The 19,396-nt window shown below is 41.9% G+C and overlaps 1 protein-coding gene across 1 annotated transcript; it reads left to right on the top strand.

The window, feature by feature from the left end:
* Positions 1-2,109: 2,109 nt before the first annotated feature.
* pdgfaa (platelet-derived growth factor alpha polypeptide a) lies at positions 2,110-16,204 on the top strand. The gene is made up of 6 exons (XM_074630835.1): positions 2,110-2,886; positions 4,864-4,960; positions 8,713-8,820; positions 10,229-10,422; positions 13,942-14,068; positions 15,638-16,204. Exons 1-6 carry the CDS (start codon positions 2,824-2,826, stop codon positions 15,646-15,648), a joined length of 600 nt encoding a protein of 199 aa, XP_074486936.1. The 5' UTR covers positions 2,110-2,823; the 3' UTR covers positions 15,649-16,204.
* Positions 16,205-19,396: the final 3,192 nt, after the last annotated feature.

The raw sequence follows: 19,396 nt of genomic DNA, 5'->3' as shown, positions 1-19,396 counted from the left end.
GAGCCGAGTTTACAATCATTAATTACAGATCACACAATAAGCCTCCACAGAACACCACAGCTCTGTTAGATTGACCTTTGATCCTTCACTTCAGTACATTACTCAGATGACCTTCCAGTGACAGACTGGTTAACTGTCCAGGGTGTGACCTGCCTCTCGCCCAATGTGTGCCGAGCTACAGCCCCTTCAACCCCGATCAGGTGGCGTAGATAACGGATGGATGGACGGATGGATGCTTGACAATGAACGTGTTCTTGAAACTTTCCTCGACCTTTTCTCTCCTAAACAGACCAAGTCTTCCCCCGACAATTATTTAAGAAGCCCACATCGTTTGCTGGACGCCACCTCGACAGCCAGCGGTGGAATGATGACACGATGCTGAACGTGTCATCACTGGTCATCGTACTTTCCACCTTTGCCTCTGAGAGAGAGCAGTCATTATTTACAGGACCACCACCACATGAGGTTGAAGGCAGATACACATCAAATGATGTTCTTCTTAATGTTTGTTTTCTGATTATAGGTGATTATGGTGATCCTTTCTTTTCACTGTATTCAAAGATTCCTGTTGGCACACCCCAAGGGGAGCTCTTCCACACAAAAAGGGTTTCCCTCCCGGGACAGCCAGTCTCTGGTCTGGACACTTATTAATGAGCTTTATTACACAGCAATTAAACACTGACACGGTCACTGGTCTCTCCCACACTCACTCATAGTTTGGTTTGGAGGGACCACTGACTTTCAGAGTCACAAACGTTTTGGGTTATAAATTAGCCTCCATAAAGAGTTAATGATCACAGTCAGTATAACAAGTCCAACATGCTTCATCTGTCACTGAAAGCAGAGATGAAGTAAAAATGTACGTAAATGAAATTTAAAGCTCATAAAACATCACAGCAGCAGTCTAATCAAATGGGGTTTTTTTTGGTTTTTTTCACTAATATGTTTATTGGGTTTTCTTATTTTCACAAACACAATAAAAAAACAAAACAACAACCAACACTGGTACAGCTCAGATCAAAAAAATGTATATAGGAGGTCATAGGAAATAGTCCATAGTGCAGGGAAGTCACAGGATATATGAGTTCATGTTCAAGAGACTCCTTGTGAGATAATGGGGGAGAGATCAGGTCCAATATAATTCAGATAGGGCTGCCTGATATTGTGGAACTGATCTACTTTGGCATGTAGAATATTTGTGAGATATTCCAAAGTGACCATCTCAAATATGACTTTTCGCCAGCCTTGAACAGAGGGTTTCTAATCACTGATCCACTGTAGTAATATATGTTTTTCTAGCAGCAAATGTAAGAATGTTAAATAACCTTTTGTGTTGGCTGCAGTAATTATATTTGTACTTGGGTGAGGCGTCCAAAAAATGTCTGCGATTAGGGGATACATGTATAATCAAATGTCAGTTATGTTGTTTTCCAGTAAATTGCTCGATATACAGTAATTAGTCTGAAGTTGTAACACACTTGTGGTACACTGTAAAAAAAAAGTGTAAAATAACAGAAATTTTCCGGCAGCAGGGGCGCCAGAAAATGTCTGTTAAACGGAAAAATACTGTCCGTTAATTAGCATAAATAAACTGTAAAAAAAAACAGTAATTATCTTTATATAATTAGCCTTTATAACTGTAATATTACAAGAAATATCTTACTTTTAACATATATTTATTGTTAGAGTAGAGTAATACACTGTAAATCTAAGAACATTTACATATAAATCACAAATGAAACACGTAATTTTACGTTGCAAAAGCCCAAATTTACATTAACTCTCAGAAGGTTTGCAAAAAAATCTGTATTTTTACAAGAAATATTTTTAGAATTCCATGAAATCCTTTTCTTCTAACAAATTAATTGTTAAAATAGAGTCATAAACATCTAAAAAACAGAATAATTATCTTTAAAAATGATCAAGAAAAGCTTAAATACAGATAATTACGATTGTGATTACAAAAAAATACTGTAAATCTAAGACCATTTACATATAAAACACAAATGAAACATGTAATTTAAAAAAAAAAATGTTTTTTTTTTTTACAGTGTATAATCAAATGTTAGTTATGTTGTTTTCCAGAAAATGGCTCCATATAATTGGTCTGAAGTTGTAACACACTTGTGGTACTGAGTTTGGTACTCTGAGTTTGAGCTCCTCCAATGTGCTGCAGAGCAAAGCGCGCTCACAGTTCAGTGCCACGCCACGGGGACGCGCACGGCTATAATATCCTGAGACTGAAAGCATCCTGACTTCATTCAGCCAGAGACTGACTACAGGAGACTACAGGACAGTTGGAGACTTCTCCTCCTCGTATGCAGGAAAGAAGTGGTTCTTTCTAGAAGTTTCCATTTCAAAGATTACACTCACATGTTTGCAGAGTGTCATGGTGCTGCAGGATGTGTGACTTTGAAAGGATTATACTGAGGACAACATGATGGATATTGTTGGATGTGTGCATGTTTCTTATTTTCTTTTGATGCCAAAACGAAGAACTGTTGGACATCTACCTGACCTCAGTTAGGACCTCCTGCAGCTCTGGCTTAAACCTGCTTTACAGTCACTCTTCTGTTATTCTGCTGCAGTGACTTTTGCACTGAATGAATCTGGTCTTTATTCTTTAACCGCATTTCATTCGGGAGTTTAAACATCATTTGAAGTTTTGGACGCGCCTCTCTCGTCGTTTCATTGAGCTCTTGCTGGTGGTGGCCAGTTCTCCCGAGGGATGTTTCTGGTCTCCCGGGACCAGGGAGCGACAGCCCGGCTCCTGCAGCTGACCTCCGCCTCGTCCTGGTGCCTCTGCAGCGGACCTGAGAGGAGATGAGAGCCGCGGTGTTCCTCCTCCTCGCCGGCTGCCTCTGCCTGTTGCGCACCGCTGCTGAGGTGAGCCAAGCGTGAAGTATCTCTGTGGTTGATGTTTATATACGCATATCTTATCCATCATTCTCTTTTAAAACATCATCTTTTTATCCATCACCATGTTAAACACCATCATTCTTTTACTTCTATCTATCTACCTATTTATATTTATATTATTTTATTTTATCTTATTCTTGTTAATCTTGCCTTAAAGGTCCCATATTATAAAAAAAGTGAGATTTTCATGTTTTTTTTTATTATAAAGCAGGCTTAAAGGGACTGTTTGTAAAAATCAGAAATGCTTGTTAACAGCGACACCTGTGGCCGTTAAGTTAACGAAAGTCAGTGTCGGGCTCACGCTTGTGCTCGCTCTACATAGACATGAACGAGACAGGTCTCTCCATGAATCACTGCTGATTCTAGGGTTGGCTTTTCCTGCTTCAGCAAAAGCGGGTCGGTGCCGGGGCTGAAGCAGGAAGAGAAACGTGTTTGCTTCCCGACTGCGCCCGCAGGGAGACAGCGGCACCCAGGCGGAGGCGATTCCGTTTCTCGCTGCGGAGCCCCGTCACTTCACAAGACACGGGAAACCTCTGTTGGTCTGGAGGAGCTGCAGCATTTATTTCTGCACAAACGTCCAATTCACTAGATAATCGTGCAATTCACTAGATATTCTCAGAGCTAATAACTCTCCTGCTGTGTGTAGTGAGCGAGCGTTCACGTCTAGAGGTGGAGCGAGACAGCGAGAACACGCGCGGTGTGTGTGAAGGCAAGCAGGCAGAGGAGACGAGACTCCAGCCACACGCGAGCGCGCATGCGCGAGCGCGCACATGGGATCCAGACCCGGTAAATTTATACGCTTAAAAAGTTACAAACAGTTCCTTTAAGTCCTATATAAATACTGTGAAAGTATCGAAATGCTCAATCCACAGGAAAATACACACAGCCCGCATTCCGAAACTCTGCATTGAAACAAGCTGCCAGGATTTCTGTCCATTTGTGATGTCACAAATATACAATATTTAGACCCTTTACACATTTTTCAACGTAAACATTCTAAATGTGTCCCAGTTTATTCCTGGTTGCAGTGTATGTGAATGTCATCAGCTGACAGGAAGTACACATGGACCCAAGCTGTTGCCTAACAAGGCAATTCTGTTGCAATTTCGTCACAATTCCGTAGAAACGGAGCGTTTCAGACAGAGGGTAAATAAAGGCATATTCAAACAGACAGTATGAGGAAAATAAAGTTTTTTTCCAATATTACAGCATGTAAACATGTTCTAGTAGAAACATAAAATACAAGTATGATTCTGAAAATGAGCACGATATGGGACCTTTAATTTGCACCCTGACTGACAGCCAGCAACCCCCCACCACCACTCTCAAGCGCACACACACAGTCACATGATATTGATCTTGCCCAGTTATGTTGGCTTTTTTAACGTTTTTTTTCTTTTTTTAGTTTTCTTTACTTTATTTATTTATTTATTTGTTTATTTATTTATTTATTTTTTCTTTTTTTTCTTTTTTTTCTTTCTTTAATTTATTTTTCTCTCCATTTTGTTTTATCCATATTTCTTTTTATTTTATTTTGTTATGAGGAAAAGGAAGAAGAAGAAGAAAAAAAAGAAAACTCCTCAACTGGCCGGGCCATGCTGCCTCAACACCAACTGGGCTCCTCCTCCATCTCCTCTCTCCTCCCTCCAACGGTTTCTTAGGGATAGGAAATGAGCTATCAAACCAGGCTCACAAATTTACGATACGCAATTTGTTGTTGCAACTCGCACGGCGGCACATGCAGCAGATTAAATCACAATGCATAATTACACACAAACTTTCTTTTGGCGCAGATAGACACGAGTGCTGTTCCTTTTTAATTAAATGCAACTAGTTGGCACTGAGTCTCTGCAGATTAGTGCTGCTTGCATGACTCTACATTGCCCTCTCGCTTTGTATCTCCATCCCCAATAAGCGGCTAACCGACTGACTTTGTTCCCACAGGAGTCTCCTCTCCCCCGGGAGCTGCTGGAGCGGCTCTCCCGCAGCGAGATCCGCAGCATCAGCGACCTCCAGCGGCTGCTAGAGATAGACTCCGTAGGTAAAGCGCTTCATTATAATACAACTCTCTCTCTCTCTCTCTCTCTCTCACTCTCTCTCACTCTCTCTCACTCTCTCTCTCTCTCTCTCTCTCTCTCTCTCTCTCTCTCTCTCTCTCTCTCTCTCTCTCTCTCTCTCTCTCTCTCTCTCTCTCTCTCACTCTCACTGCCACAAGCTGGATTAATGAACTCTGTTTGTGATATGAGCATGATAACGCACAGCCACCTGCTCAGCTGTTTTTCAGGGTAAAGGACTATTATGAGGATAAAATTTGAACTTTTTAATTAGGAATAGGGTTAGGGTCAATCTTATTTTAGCATTTCATAAACCCAAAAGAAAAAGAAATGTACCTGCAGCCTTGAAAGATGTGAGTGGGTTCCAACTCAACACAGTTAGTGCTGACAAACATCAGCCCTCAGATGTGCTGGTCGGGGCCGCTACTCCTTGAAAGACTCTGGAATGAGGTATTAGTCTCATCTGGTTCAGTGCACAGTAAGAGGATGCTGTCCTCTCGCCTCATTACTGAGATGCCTCACCGGATGTTGCTAGGAGACCAGCAGCCCGTCTCGCTCTGCACTCCCTCCATGAACTCTGAGACAGAGTTAACTTTGTGCTCATCAGCCGCTGCCGACGGTCGACTAGGAGCGAGGTGTAGACGTGTGAAGAAAATGTTTGTTTAAAGGAGCTTTGCACCGATTTCACACATCAGAATCAGTTTACTGGTCGTGTTGAGTGCAGCTCAGCCTGTGAAAAGAACTGTGGTGAGTCGCCGTGATGTTGGACACCTAAGCTCCAGTGGGTGTAGGTCTTCCTCAAACAAATAAAAGTCATTAAAACTATTGGTTAACACAAGCTGTGGTGTCAAGTGATCAAAATCACATGACTTCTCAAATGTCCAATCGTAGATTAGGGCGGAGCAATCTTCAATCAGGAAGCACCCTGTGTGACGACCACCTAAAGGTCAGTGACAGAGTGTTTAGACAAACTACATTTTAAGGCCCTGACACACCACGCCGACGGTCGGCTGCCGGACAGATTAGGGCCGTCGGTGAGCGTCTGTCGGTCTGTGCCTATGTCGGAGGCTTATCGGCCAATTCAGCGCACACCTAGCGCCGGTTTAACTACGGCGACCATAGACCCACCTTTGGGAGGAAATCAAAGTCCCCGCACCAGGAAATAATCTAAACAAAAAACATTTTCCCCTTTAAATACTTGACTTCTCTGTCTTCCTTTTTGTGGCATCTTTCCTAGCTGATGTAAAAAGGGGTTTTGTTCTTTTAACATTGTCTAAGTAAAGTAAATTAGCTCTAAATAACACCAACATTCACCTTGAATACACACAATAGATGCCATTTCCCCTTACCCAGGTAATAAATCTGACTCAGTGAGGTGAGACAGGAGGAAATAACATTTATTGTATTTGACTTTAACTTCCTGCCACACAAACTTTCTCCTGTTCTGAACTTCTCTGTGTGAAAAACAGTTGATTCATTTTTTAGTGTGCGCAGCTCCGAGCGGTGCCACCATTAATCCTGGCATCATTGAGATGCAAATGGCGAGTGTGACGGCTCCCCGGCTCGGTGGGGGTCAAGTGGCTCTCTTCATTATGCTGTTGTCATGCTGCCCATTATTGGTGTGAGAGCAGGGCTCGCTGGAAGGCTGCTGCGTTGCTATGTATAATTCATGCTCAAATTCCTGCATGTCAGGGCCAGAGAGAGAGTGAGAGAGAGAGAGAGAGAGAGATGTCGAAGGTGGACTTTGTTGTGCTTTAGAAGCACATTGTGTATATAGGCGGGCATGTGTGCGTGACCGCTTGCACACACACATGCAGGCGAGCGTGGCGGCTGCACAAACACACAAAGAACCAAATCCAAACCGTCCTGCTCAGACATCATCTACACTGATTTCTGGGAAACTTTCTCTCTTTTTTAACGCCACTCTCTGTGGATATCCAGTGGTTTGGCAGCATTGGAATAGTTTGATGGATCTGTGAACACTTTAGAAACGCTTGATTGACTTTTACAGCATCTCATGACACACACACACACACACACACAAAGGTATAAAAACTTGGCTGTCGAGGTACAGACTAGAAACTTCACTCTACAGCTCATTGCATAAAATGTGTTTTCTATGATGCAATGAAATACGTTCACGCTTCTATAATAATATAATAAGTAACCCTGAAATAAACGGTTGGTTTCTGTCCCAGATGGGAAGAGACTTCCCGCAATGTTAACCTCTTTATACAACCTGTTACAGTTCTTTACAATTGCTTAAGCACAATTTTGAAAACAAGTTCTCATTTTGTCAAAAGACTTCACACAATTGACACAACCACACACACACACACACACACACAGTGTGTAGCAGAACACCTCAAATCTTTTGCAAAATGAAACATATGATTTAAAGGGACTGTTTGTAGCTTCTTACACGTTCCAGCCTCCCGACTGCAGTCAGAAGGAACAGGGGATTCTTACATAGAGTCCCTTTAAAACTATACAACAATTTATACGGTATGGCACACACGTTACAGGATCTGATTCTGTTTGAACCCGTTACACACTGCTGTGCTCAATACCCCCCCGAGTCAGGACCACAATAGCCAATGAGAGAGTCAAGCCGGAGCAGCTGACGGTGTTTGCTAACTACGACTGACAGACACAACTAACTAAGTTAAAATCTCACCTCCAGTTCTCGCTGAAGAATAGACAATCTGTGTTAACGGCGTCTCCCCAACCATTTCTCATCCAGACTTGTTTATCCTTCTGCTTTTGTTTCTTTCTCACTGCAAAGCATCACTACAGCACCGTGCGTCACTCTCCGTTTTGTTTACATCTGCTTCCCCATGAGATCACGTGAGGCGATGCGTTGCTCCCTCTGGATAATCTTAATAATATCCTGTAGTGTGTGATGCGGCGTTATTTTCAGATCTTGTAGTGTGTGCATGTTTGAGATTAGAGAGAAGATAATCTGTGAAGTTTCTCCTTATATAAAATATGTGATTCAACCCAATTTCAAAATCAGTCAGGATTTGTATGTCGTACAAACGTTCTTATCAAACTTTCAAACAAAAAGTCATCAATAAAAGCTCAGTCATCCGTACCAGCACTCAGAAAGAAGGTCAGTTTGGTTTCACTTAGATTAGTGTCCTAAAGAACAAAACAGCATTTTCTCTTTCCGACGACCCACCAGTGACCTCAGTCTTAATGTGAATTAGATTTAAATTATATCTGATCCACGCTGCTTCTCACTGGCCACACTTACATGCAGAGAACTCAGTAACCTGTTGACGGACATAAACTCAGTTAGAGTAACCGGGTTAAACTTGTGCTCTCATCAGGACAGACTTGATCAAGATGTCAGTCATAAACAACTCGCTGCAGCATGTAAACATCCTGTTCCTCTTCACTTTTATTAGTCATCAGGATGTCCTGATAACCAGATATTCCCTTCTTTTCCTTGACTTACACTTTGCTTCATATTTAGGTATCTTGACAACGAATGGGCAGATCTTTGTGAAATGTTTTTTGTGACTCCCTTGAACTTTTTCTTGGATAAAAATGTCATTTTGTACACGAGCAATCCAGTCTAATGAGAAAATAGCCAGTCGAACCTCTTCCATGTGTTTTATCCTTTAAAGCGGTGCCTGTGTGTGTTTCACAGGGCTCTGGGAATATTATGAATGGTGTTGTTTAACAGTGAGAGTGTGTGACGTTTGAATGTGCGTGTTGTTTTGTCTTCATCCAGAGAACGAGGTGATCGAGGAGACCAAACACAGCTACCACAAGGACTTCTCTCACAGTTTCCCCGACCTGAAGAGAGACCACACACACACCAGACGCAGGAGGAGCACCGGTGAGACACACACACACACACACACACATACACACCATCAAGGTCTCAGACACTGAAACACAGCGGCTAAATGTACACTTCGGCTGCGGTCGAAAAGTATTTTTCTCCCAGGAAGGTTCCTAACGGAGTGAAATAATAATAATAATAATATAAGTATCTCAGTAGCAGCCATGATAAGAGCTGGTTGAATTCTCTAAATGCTAAGGAAAGGTTCTTCAATGCTTCCTTTATTATCTCCTTATAGCATAGCATAGGATACACTGGAGCATCCTTTACCAAAGGAAAGGAGATAATGCCGTCCCACAATTCCTTGCGGCCGCAACTTTTAAAGCGATGCACCATTCTGCCGTTCATGAACAGAAACAATATGCTTATCTTGCATATTATTTTCATACAGTCATATACTAATTGGGATTTGTGTTGATAAATATGAGTGGACAACCATCACGTTATTTTTAATTATTTATTTATTTTGAACACGTAAAACAAAAAAAAGATTAAAAAATAAATTGAACAGTAAACATATAGTAAACTGTCAATAAACAAATAATCAACATAAATTACTATTACATTCGAAAAGGAGTAGTTAGAAGTACAGCCGACACATGGTCCTACCCCTTCTCTATAACTTGAACAATTAAGTCAATATTTATCATATATAAAAAAAATTATTCCAATTCCAACCTTCCAAATTAATAAATAAATGACTCAATAAATACATGAATAAATATGTTATTAAATGTAGCAAAAATAATATTAAAAATAAATGTAGCCATTAATTAATTGATAAAATGTGACATAAATTGATATTTCTGTTTTAATTTGCTTTTTTATTTATTTATCTTTGTATTAATTCCCTTATTTATTTAATCTTCTGTTTAATTTATTTTCCCTTTTATTTATTTATGTATTTATTTTTATTATTTTTTTAAAATGTATTTATCTATTTTTACATTTATTTTTTATTTATTAATTTATTATTTAGCACTTATTAATTAATGAATGAATTAATTATTTATTTATTTATATATTTATGCACAATTGTTTCTTTGCATTTCACCCCTTATTTATTTCCCCAAACTCATTTATTTTTAGTAATTTTTAAATTTATTTATCTATTTTTGCACTTATTTTTATTTGTTCATTTATTTTCACACTTATTCTTTATTTATTTTTAAATGTATGTATTTATTTATCTATTTATGCCTCATTATGCAAACGAGGGGGCTGCTACTCACCATGTGTCATCATTTTTATCAATTAATTAATGGCTACGTTTATTTTTAATATTATTTTTGCAACATTTATTGATTATTTATTGAGTCATTTATATTGAAAATTTTTTTGAAACAGTGATTCTCTACTCTGCTGAGTTTCTGTAACCATTGACCTCTGTGTTCCCCTGCAGTGGTGGAGGAGGCCTTGCCGGCGGTGTGCAAGGTGCGGACAACGATCTATGAGATCCCCAGGAGCCAGGTGGATCCCACCTCGGCCAACTTCATCATCTGGCCGCCCTGCGTCGAGGTGAAACGCTGCACTGGCTGCTGCAACACCAGCAACATGAGATGCCAGGCGGCCCGCAAGCACCACCGCACAGTCAAGGTACAAAACAATAACCTGTTTCTACTGTTTATTATGTCTGACATAATCTGTCCAGTTTGAATGAAGTGTTTTACGATGCTCCGTTACGTACAGCTGATCTCAACATAAACAAAAATACACGTGTATGATGGCGCAAGCTGAACCGAGAGTGGGGCGGAGGTCTGCGCCCTCCGAGTGCCATTCTAGTTTTATATTTGCAACCAGGTGTAAAACAGCGCCCCCGCCAGCACATCAGTAACAGTTCAGGTGGAGAGTGGTACTGCAGCACGGTAGACGGCGAGATGCTTCCTAAACAAAAACCCACAAAACGATAATTAATTCGGATGAAGTTCTGTGAGAAGTTGATGAGAGAAAAGCTGCTAAAATCAGGAAGACACCACGGTAACTGTAGAAAGAGCTGTGTTGTGTTGAAGTGGTGTGAAGAGAGAGAAGAGTCACTCTCACCGGACTGCTTTTTCCTCTTCGTCAATTCCACGTTACAGAGACACACGGTCAAATAATACTTTAACACATGCTCTTTGGTGGATTATGTGTTTGCCGAATTACAGGAGATGCTTGGACAGATTCAGAAAAGATGGTGAATCTAATTTTATTGGTCGGTAAAAAGAGTCGCGCTGTTATTTCCTTGTTTTTTGAAGGGAGTTCTGCTGATAGAGACACCAGCTCAGAGCAGAGCTGTGCAGCCGGCGAGAGTTTCTTGACCTGCTTTTTGAGAAATACAGAGTGAAAGGTGGAGAATGAAGATGGTATTAGTTGCCAGAGGTCGAGAGGGAAAGAGTGGAGGAAGAGAAGGAGAGTTTGATTCTCCATGCTTTGGCCTGCTGATACCCAATCTGAGATGAAAGGACTCGTCCTCTGTCTGCTTACAGAGGAAATCAAAAATAAAGTCTCTCACATGTGCTGAGATCCGGCATTCAGAGGGTCAAGATGCACTCACACACAGCCAGAGGGGAAATGGCAGGGCCGAGGTTCAGGTGCTGTGTCCATGTGTGAGACAAAGACAAAGAGAGTTAGCATTAGCATCTTAACCTCACCACTGTCATATCAGGCTGTGACCTCAGAGTTTCACGAGACCATTTCTTGGATACCAGTACCGGAAATGTGTCGGACACTGCCCAAAATTCTGTATCAGGTATCGGCGAATACGCCAGTCTATGCACCGATTCGATACCATCATTTATTAACCCAGAAAAAAGTCAACTTGTTAAACCAGGAATCAATTCTTCTTCTTCGCCGCTCCAAAACAGCGGCCTTCACTGCGCTGACAACCTGGATGTATCATGGCTGCCACTGGCGACTATTGTTTTAGAGCAGTGAAGAAGAACTGATTGCAGGTAGTTTGTCACGTGACGACAGCAAACAACAACACGGATATTTTCACAGCGACATGGCCATCTGGAATGAAGCTAAGTGGTGGGTGAGAGTGGTGGGAAAATGGTCGGCAGACTCCACTTTGATTCATGTACGTGTCATAACGACGGCTTGTATATCCGCCGTCCTCGGTGTTCCTGTTTCCCTTTTTGAATGATGAATACAGACTAGTGTGAAGAGTTATTTCATCATCAGGTGCGGAACGTACGTGCTAACTGGCCGTCGGCTGTAGTCTTTGCAGTGTGTTCAAATGCAACTTTTTAGCCAAGACAAAGGTGACGTGAGGCGACTCAACAGTCGGCCTTCATCGCCGCTATTTCTTTGATGTCGGTTTGGTGTGTCTGGGCCTTAAGGCAATAGCGAATAGGCGCCTTTTTTGGGCCAAAGAGCTTCATGGTGATTTGTCAGTCAAGTCTACGTTGGATAATATAACACCGGAAGGGATTGGCTGCGGAAAAAGCATTTGCTTTACAATCACGGTAAAGCACCGAAATTAGTTTTTCAATAGTTCCGAAGTTGTCCGATACCAGGTAGGACCGATATAATACCTCACCCAGCCCTGATGACCATCCACCCGACCTCCTCCCAGTCACTTCTGTGCAGCAATGCAGGTCACACTTATTGGACTGCAAAAGTGTTGTCGCTGAATGTAATCCAGGCAGCACACGTTTCCTCCAAAACTACTTTGCAAAGCAAATTATCAGCATATAAAACATGTTTTGTGTTTGTCAGGGCTCACTCTTTCAGCAGCCTGCCTCCTCACCTCAGCTGAACCTCCTGAGCTGCTGCTGTAAAGTTCGCGCTCGGCGGTCTCTGAGTCTGTTCAGACTTGAAACAGAGGTGCTTGTGCAATCAGACCAGGAGCTTCACTGACTTGACTGTGTGTCTTTGTTTTTTTACAGTATGCGCAGTACGTTGGTGCATATGCTCGCGGGTTTCTGTTTATATATCTGTGTGTTTCAGTAACCAGGCTCAGACATCCAGCGTCAGCAGCCAGTGTGATGTGTGTTGACACAAAACAAAAAAAATGCTTCACTTGGTGTCAGTGAAATCAGTTTCTCCTGGCAGCGTTCAGCTCTCTACATTCATCCACACAAGAGCAGACACACCTGTGTGTTTACACAGCCACAGCAGAGACGCGGCTGTCATCGGTGAATAAGGAAGGCACTTTGTCTGCAGTACTTGTACTACATATTTACAGTGAGTCCTGTTTGAGATGGTGCATTAGGTGCTCCCTTAAACTCAGCAGACAAACACACTGTTCAATTCATTCTTAACACTTAACAGGCTGCTGAGGCTGGTTACGGTAGCTAAATTTAAAGACCCTCTCCAGTGTATTTGGGCATTTCTATGATATTTCATATTTATTTGAGTCATTTCCTGACTAAGTTAATCAGCCACACTGTTTGCCAACAGGAATATGATGTATGACTATAGTAGAAGCTGCAGGTCAAAGGTCATCCTCCAAGCTGCAGGTGCACTCCTGCTCGTTTGAGTCTGAGCAGCGACAAACCGATAAATCTGTTTATCTGTCTGTCAGTTTGTCTTCTAGTTAGTTCACTACTGTAGTTAGATATGGTTAGCAAGCACAACTTGTTGCATCAGCTAACTGAAGGTTTTTATTTCATTTTTAGTTTCCTCTACCTTAAACTGACTGTTTCTCTCACTCGCTCTCTTCTTTACCGTCTCCTTCTGCTGGAGATAAATAAACGGAAAGCAGCCGATACCGGAGGTTTGCAGGCCTCTAACAGGGCCGGATGGCGAGGAACACACAACTTTCAGCCCAAAAGAAAACAAGAGAAAAGTCCCGATAATGAAATAAACGAATCACAGTGCAGCCCGGTGTGGTGTCGGTGCTGGGAGCTGAGGCGAGAGCGGCAGGTGCTGGTTGACGGTGCACCTCCAAAATGTACCGAAATGGTATTTCAAAGAGCAGACCTCGGCAACATGTCAGGAGGAGACGCCAGTCTGGTAGTTGCTTTCAGTCTAAAATGGTGGAAGCGTGGCTGTGCTGCTGGGCGCTGATGTTGTGATGGAACAAACAATTGACTTTCACTTCTTATCAATATACGTTCTTTGGTATAGTTTAGAAAATGCCTTCTTTTTTGTGTCCTCCATGTGACACTTTCTCTCTCTCTGCCTCTACAGGTGGCGAAGGTGGAGTATGTGCGGCGGCGGCCCAAGCTGAGGGAGGTGCAGGTGAGGCTGGAGGATCACCTGGAGTGCATGTGCACCAACAAACGCCACATCAGCCCAAACTCAGACACAGACAATGGTGAGCATACAGCTGTGTGTGCGTGATTGTGTGTGTGTGCTGCTCCTGTCTGAATGTGTCTACTGACACCAAAAGGAGCTGATAAGAGATCTGAGGTATTTACTTGGTTCTTCCTTGAATTAGTCCTCCCTCAGGGCAACACCCCCTCACACACACACACTCACACACACACACACACACACACTCACACACACACACACACACACACACACACACACACACACACACACACACACACACACACACACACACACACACTCCTAATTATCCAAATCCCTCTCCTGAATTCGAGCCAACCACAGACAGCGGAGTTGATAAAAATGCTCTTTCCCAGTTCCGACATGTATTAAAACCAAGCTGAATGTTGCAGCTTTGCATCTGTGACATTAAAGGGATAGTTAAGGTGTTTCTCAGTGTGGTTGGATGAGGTTCTTCTCCATAGTCAGTGTATATTACCTACAGTAGATGGAGTTTGGAGAAGCAGACAGGAGTACCAGCATGGGAGCAAAGCAATGTACTGCTGTGGAAGGGGGCAGCAGCTAAACGCATTTTAGACACTTAAAAACATCTATATCAGTTTAAGTGTACGCTATATTTAGAATATTTTCACCTCTTTACCTTGCCGTAATACAGATATACAGTCAAAGTTTCTGACAGGGAACTGAAGACGTTATTGATGCTCTCACCAAAGATACCAGACTCCATTGACAAAAACAGTAATTTTATGTTGCATAACACTGGAGTTGCTGGTCTACCGCTGCCTCAATCAGTTAAGCTTAGTTCACACTACACGACTTTCAAAGTGGTCGGATCTCAGTGCTGTTCACACTACACAACTTGCTGTCTTGTAATCGGGAGTCTTTAAGTCGTTGTGGTTTTCACACTACATGACTAACCGGCGAGGGGAGGTCACACACTACAAGATCTTTCATCAGGAGGAATCCCCGATGAGGTCAACAAACTACGTTTTGTCACGAAAACACGCGAGAATTACTAATCTATCCTGTTGGCAGATGTTAGAGCTTGTGGATTTTTTGTTTATCAGTTCATCTTGTTGCCTTTTCTCTGTTAGCGTTCTTTTTTTTTACGTTTTTGTACAGTTATTGTTACACACTCTCCCTACACTCGTATTTTGTTTGTAATTCATTTGCCAAAAAAGAGACAAAACGCACGACAAACAAAGCTGAAGATGAATTTGACTGATAGCATTACTTTTTTTAATTTTCTATAGATCTCACCAGAATATCGTTATCATGAATTCTTTTGGCCACGATAATCTGATATTGTGACTGCCCTAGCACTCAACAGTGGTCATTATTTAATATAATCTTTTTTTAGTGTAACATCTGTCCAGGGACCGAAGATGAAAAATATAATGTGGGCTAACTGGTGTCAAAAAATTTATAAATAAATAGATGAGGCTTCAACAACATGATAAGACAGGACATTTCTGTTTTTTATCAGCCTCAAAGAAAACAAAATTTCCTAATTAAGAAATAAACAAGTTAGACTGAGTGTGAAAAGTAAATATGTTGAAGGATGAGTTGGTCTTTCATCTTCTTCCAACAGGCATCAGGTGAAGAGAGATGAAGGACAGGAAGAGGAGGACGACCTGAACCAGAGGACGAGCACCTTCATCGCCACCTGCCATCAGTGACTGTGACAGGTTTGATGGAGTATATATTTAGACCAGTGACCTTTGGGAGGTTTAATGGAGGATAACTGACTCATGCAGGACTTTGAAACGTTTGAACAAACTGCCAGAACAAAAAAAACAGGCTGACGGTTTCCTCGCTGTGGTTCCTCGATGGAGGACAGATGCCGACAGAGGTTGATTCTGGGATATCAAAGGACTTATTGCCTGCGTCTTGTTCCTTCTCCGGAGTATAAACCGCTCAGCGACTCGGATTATAAACTGGGTGGAATCCTTTCAAGAAACAGTGACTGGGATTAGGTTTTTGTACTCTTCCTCCACAAAACACACACATGCACGTATATCCTCTTATTTTTTTATAACCTCTCATTTTCTATTGCTGTCTGTTTGTATTTCTGGTATGTTACCTGCTTAAAGAATGGAGGGAAACACATCCTCCTGACATGTTACTGATACTAATAAACTATTTATAAGAAAACAAAGTGAGCGTGGCGATCAGAAAACAGCTTTTGAAGCACAAATTACTCTATCTAAACCTGAAAGAGGAACTGAGCAGGTTTGTGAGTGTGAGAGAGAGATTATCTGGAGGATCATAATACTGAAGCTAAAACCCTTTGAATGTAGAGTAACGCACACGCATACAATAGAGGGAATAGAGATAGACGTGTATGCCGTTAACCCGGTGGAATATATATATATATATATATATATATATATATATATATATATATATATAAACAGCTAAAAGGTGATTTGTTTTCAGTGTTGCTGCAGAGCTTCTGTTGTTATTTCAAACTGAGGAAATGACAATTAACTCAGTAAAGAGGAAGGTAAATGTTTTGAGGGATGACCTCATCCCATGACAAACGCTGGACGGCGTGGAGGAGACGGTGACCTCATACCAAAACACAGCACATCCGTCAGCTGCTCGCCCCAGCGTCCGTACTCATTAGTGCTTGTGATGATGATGATGAGGATGAACTCTCTCTGTTTCACCCTCAATTTTCACAAAAATTCTATTTAGCTCCCTCATCATGGAAAAAATCACACGTGATGATGCACAATGGATTGGTAGTAATACTGCTTAAAGGACCAGTGTCCAGAGACTGACAAGATGGCTAACAGCTGCTCTCTTTGCGGCGAGGAGTGAGGCAGAGGGACCGTGACCCGGCGCTGTCCGCTGTTGGACTCATTTTCTGTATTATTGTGGAATTAACTAGGTAGCTAGCTAACTAGCCAGCTGCTAAACGAGTAAACTTTAACAACTTAATGCTTCATCCACGCACTCTTGTCACGCTGTAGGAAAGCACAGTGCTATCGCCACTTTGTTCGGCTCATTTTCTGTGTTGCATGACAGCATGGTGGAATTAGCGGGCTGGTAGCGCTGTAAAGATAAATTGAGGGCGTATAAATCTTTGGATGCCTATAGTTAACTATCCTTCAGTAAAGTCAGTCAAAAAGAGAGTCGTACGATATCGGCGAAACGTTTCAGAGATGGAGAGAAAGGGTTGCTAATAGTTTAGCCTTCTGCCACCTGCAGCCAACGGCTCACAGCTGCCGTTAGCAGAAGACTAAATATTAGCAACATTTACTCTACATCTCTGAAACGTTTCGCTGATATTGTAGCTCGCTCAAAATGTATGTCATATCTGGATTCTGGCACCCAACAGCACAGCAAGATGACATTTTAGATGTGTAACTTTAGCCCACTGCTAGTGTTAACCTCCAGTCTTTCCTTTGTTTTGCCTAACACCGTGACCTCATCATGACGTCGACACAAAAAGGCTCTTTCGGCCTTGAAGGTTGGATGTGATTAATTATTCACTGACTGATCGTCTTGCGTTGCGTTCTTGGTGATTTCCTAGTTATCAGTCCTCACCTGATGCTGAGTATTGTAGAGACTGAGCTTCTATGCTTGTGTTCTTTGAAAGAGGTTATTAGTGGGTTTTCTGATGCTTCAGACAGTGACGTATCTACAGTACAGGCTGAAACAGATGCAACTCATTGGAGCATGGAGATTCATCCTGAATCTTATGAACATATCTGTGATAAAATAATCTAAAGTCAAGCTGTAACATGTTTAGACCAGAACCATCGCTGCTTTGTTTCATTCTGCAACAGTAAAATAATTCTTATGTAACCGCTTCTCTGGTTAAAGAGAAAATTGTAGGGTTTGTTTTTGTGGCGGTGAAGCCGTGGAGCCGAACCTTGTACCCATGAGGCCATTCCAACCCCTGCTGGCATCCCACAGTCCTGCTGCTATGCTGCGGTTCCACGCCGCTCGCAGCCGTCTGAAACAGCTCTTTATGTCTCAGACGTGAAACACTTATTGAGACATGCTTCAACAGCTGACTGCAGTTACAACAAGCAGAGGACAAAACAAATGTTTGTTGGTTGTGGTGGTGAAAAAGCAGACAAGGCAGACAGCCGGGTGACTTCATGCAAGCTTGAGGCCGCTTGGCGTAACTCGCTGGCGTTCTGCTCTTGGAGGAGCGGGTGTAAACCATGCTGGCCAACGCTGTAACCAGAGCGGGCAGTTGGTGTAAATACATAAATTTATAATTGAGTGGTTCTAGTTGAGCTGCACAAAGACGACACTGTGCATGAAGACCTAATAAAAAAAAAGCTTTGGTTTTTGGTTCCAATCTGTGAAAACTGCAGCAACGAGACGCACGCTGCAGATTCATCTGCATGTTCTCAGGATGCAGCTAAATATCCAACATGTGATATAATATATAATAGTTTATAGAACGTATAAAAGAGAAATTAGGGAGGATGGAAAGCAATGAAAAGTTGTGTTAGAGGGAACAAGAGACAGATGGGGATAAGACTGTGTAACAAGGTCTGAAAGGTGAGAGAGGAAATGAAAACAGACGTGTGTGTGGGTGTGTCGGGTGTGTCGTGGATTTGTGTGTGAAACACAGAGAGAGAAGCTCCCTCTCTGTAAAGCTCAGATAAGCAGATTAACAACATGCTAGCTAAAATGCTGAATGCTCCGCAGGTCAAGTACAACCTGATATAAGCTGATGGAAGTCAGCTACAGATCTCGGATCAGATTACTAAACCTCAGTATCCCTACACCCAGACACTGAGAAGGTGAAAGCAGATCTGACTCTGGGTCAGCAGAGGTTCAATTCATTATTTCAGTCATGTTTCATGCAAAAATTCTCATGTTTCAACTTCTCAAATGGCAGAATTAGCCTCATCTCTTTTCCTTATATCACAGTTAACTTTTGGGCTGTTGGTCAGATAAAACAAGACATTTGAAGACGTCACCTCGGGCTTTGCGAAGGGGTGATTTGCATTTTTTTCAAAACATTTTGGGCACAATTCGAGCTGATGGTGGCAGGAACATGTCGATCGATTGTCTTACATGGACATTATGTGGTGGAAATGAAAATGACAAACCTGGAGGAGAATATAGGAATTTCACATGTTCACATTTTTTCACTCTTTTTTCCATTTAATTTGTCACCTGCGCTCATGTGACCGTGGTGTAGTTTGTTTATAGCCTAACGTTAGCTTTTTACTTCTGGCAATTGCATTCACACTTCAAAAAACATAAAGGTGGTGTTCATCTGTGGAGATTATCTTGCTGAACTAAACGTGTAAGTATCATAAACGTTTGTTTACCACAGAGCTTATTTTCTGCAACAATCCAAAACCCAATGGAA

The sequence above is a fragment of the Sebastes fasciatus genome, chromosome 3 (genome assembly GCF_043250625.1).
Source record: "Sebastes fasciatus isolate fSebFas1 chromosome 3, fSebFas1.pri, whole genome shotgun sequence".
Taxonomy (NCBI): Eukaryota; Metazoa; Chordata; class Actinopteri; order Perciformes; family Sebastidae; genus Sebastes; species Sebastes fasciatus.
This window is presented reverse-complemented; position numbering and strand designations above follow the sequence as displayed.

Excerpts from the sequence above, each read along its gene's own strand:
- pdgfaa (XM_074630835.1), top strand. The coding sequence starts at position 2,824 with ATGAGAGCCGCGGTGTTCCTCCTCCTCGCCGGCTGCCTCTGCCTGTTG. Across the intron at positions 8,821-10,228 it reads CAGACGCAGGAGGAGCACCG|TGGTGGAGGAGGCCTTGCCG; the intron begins GTGAGACACACA and ends GTTCCCCTGCAG. Across the intron at positions 10,423-13,941 it reads AGCACCACCGCACAGTCAAG|GTGGCGAAGGTGGAGTATGT; the intron begins GTACAAAACAAT and ends CTGCCTCTACAG.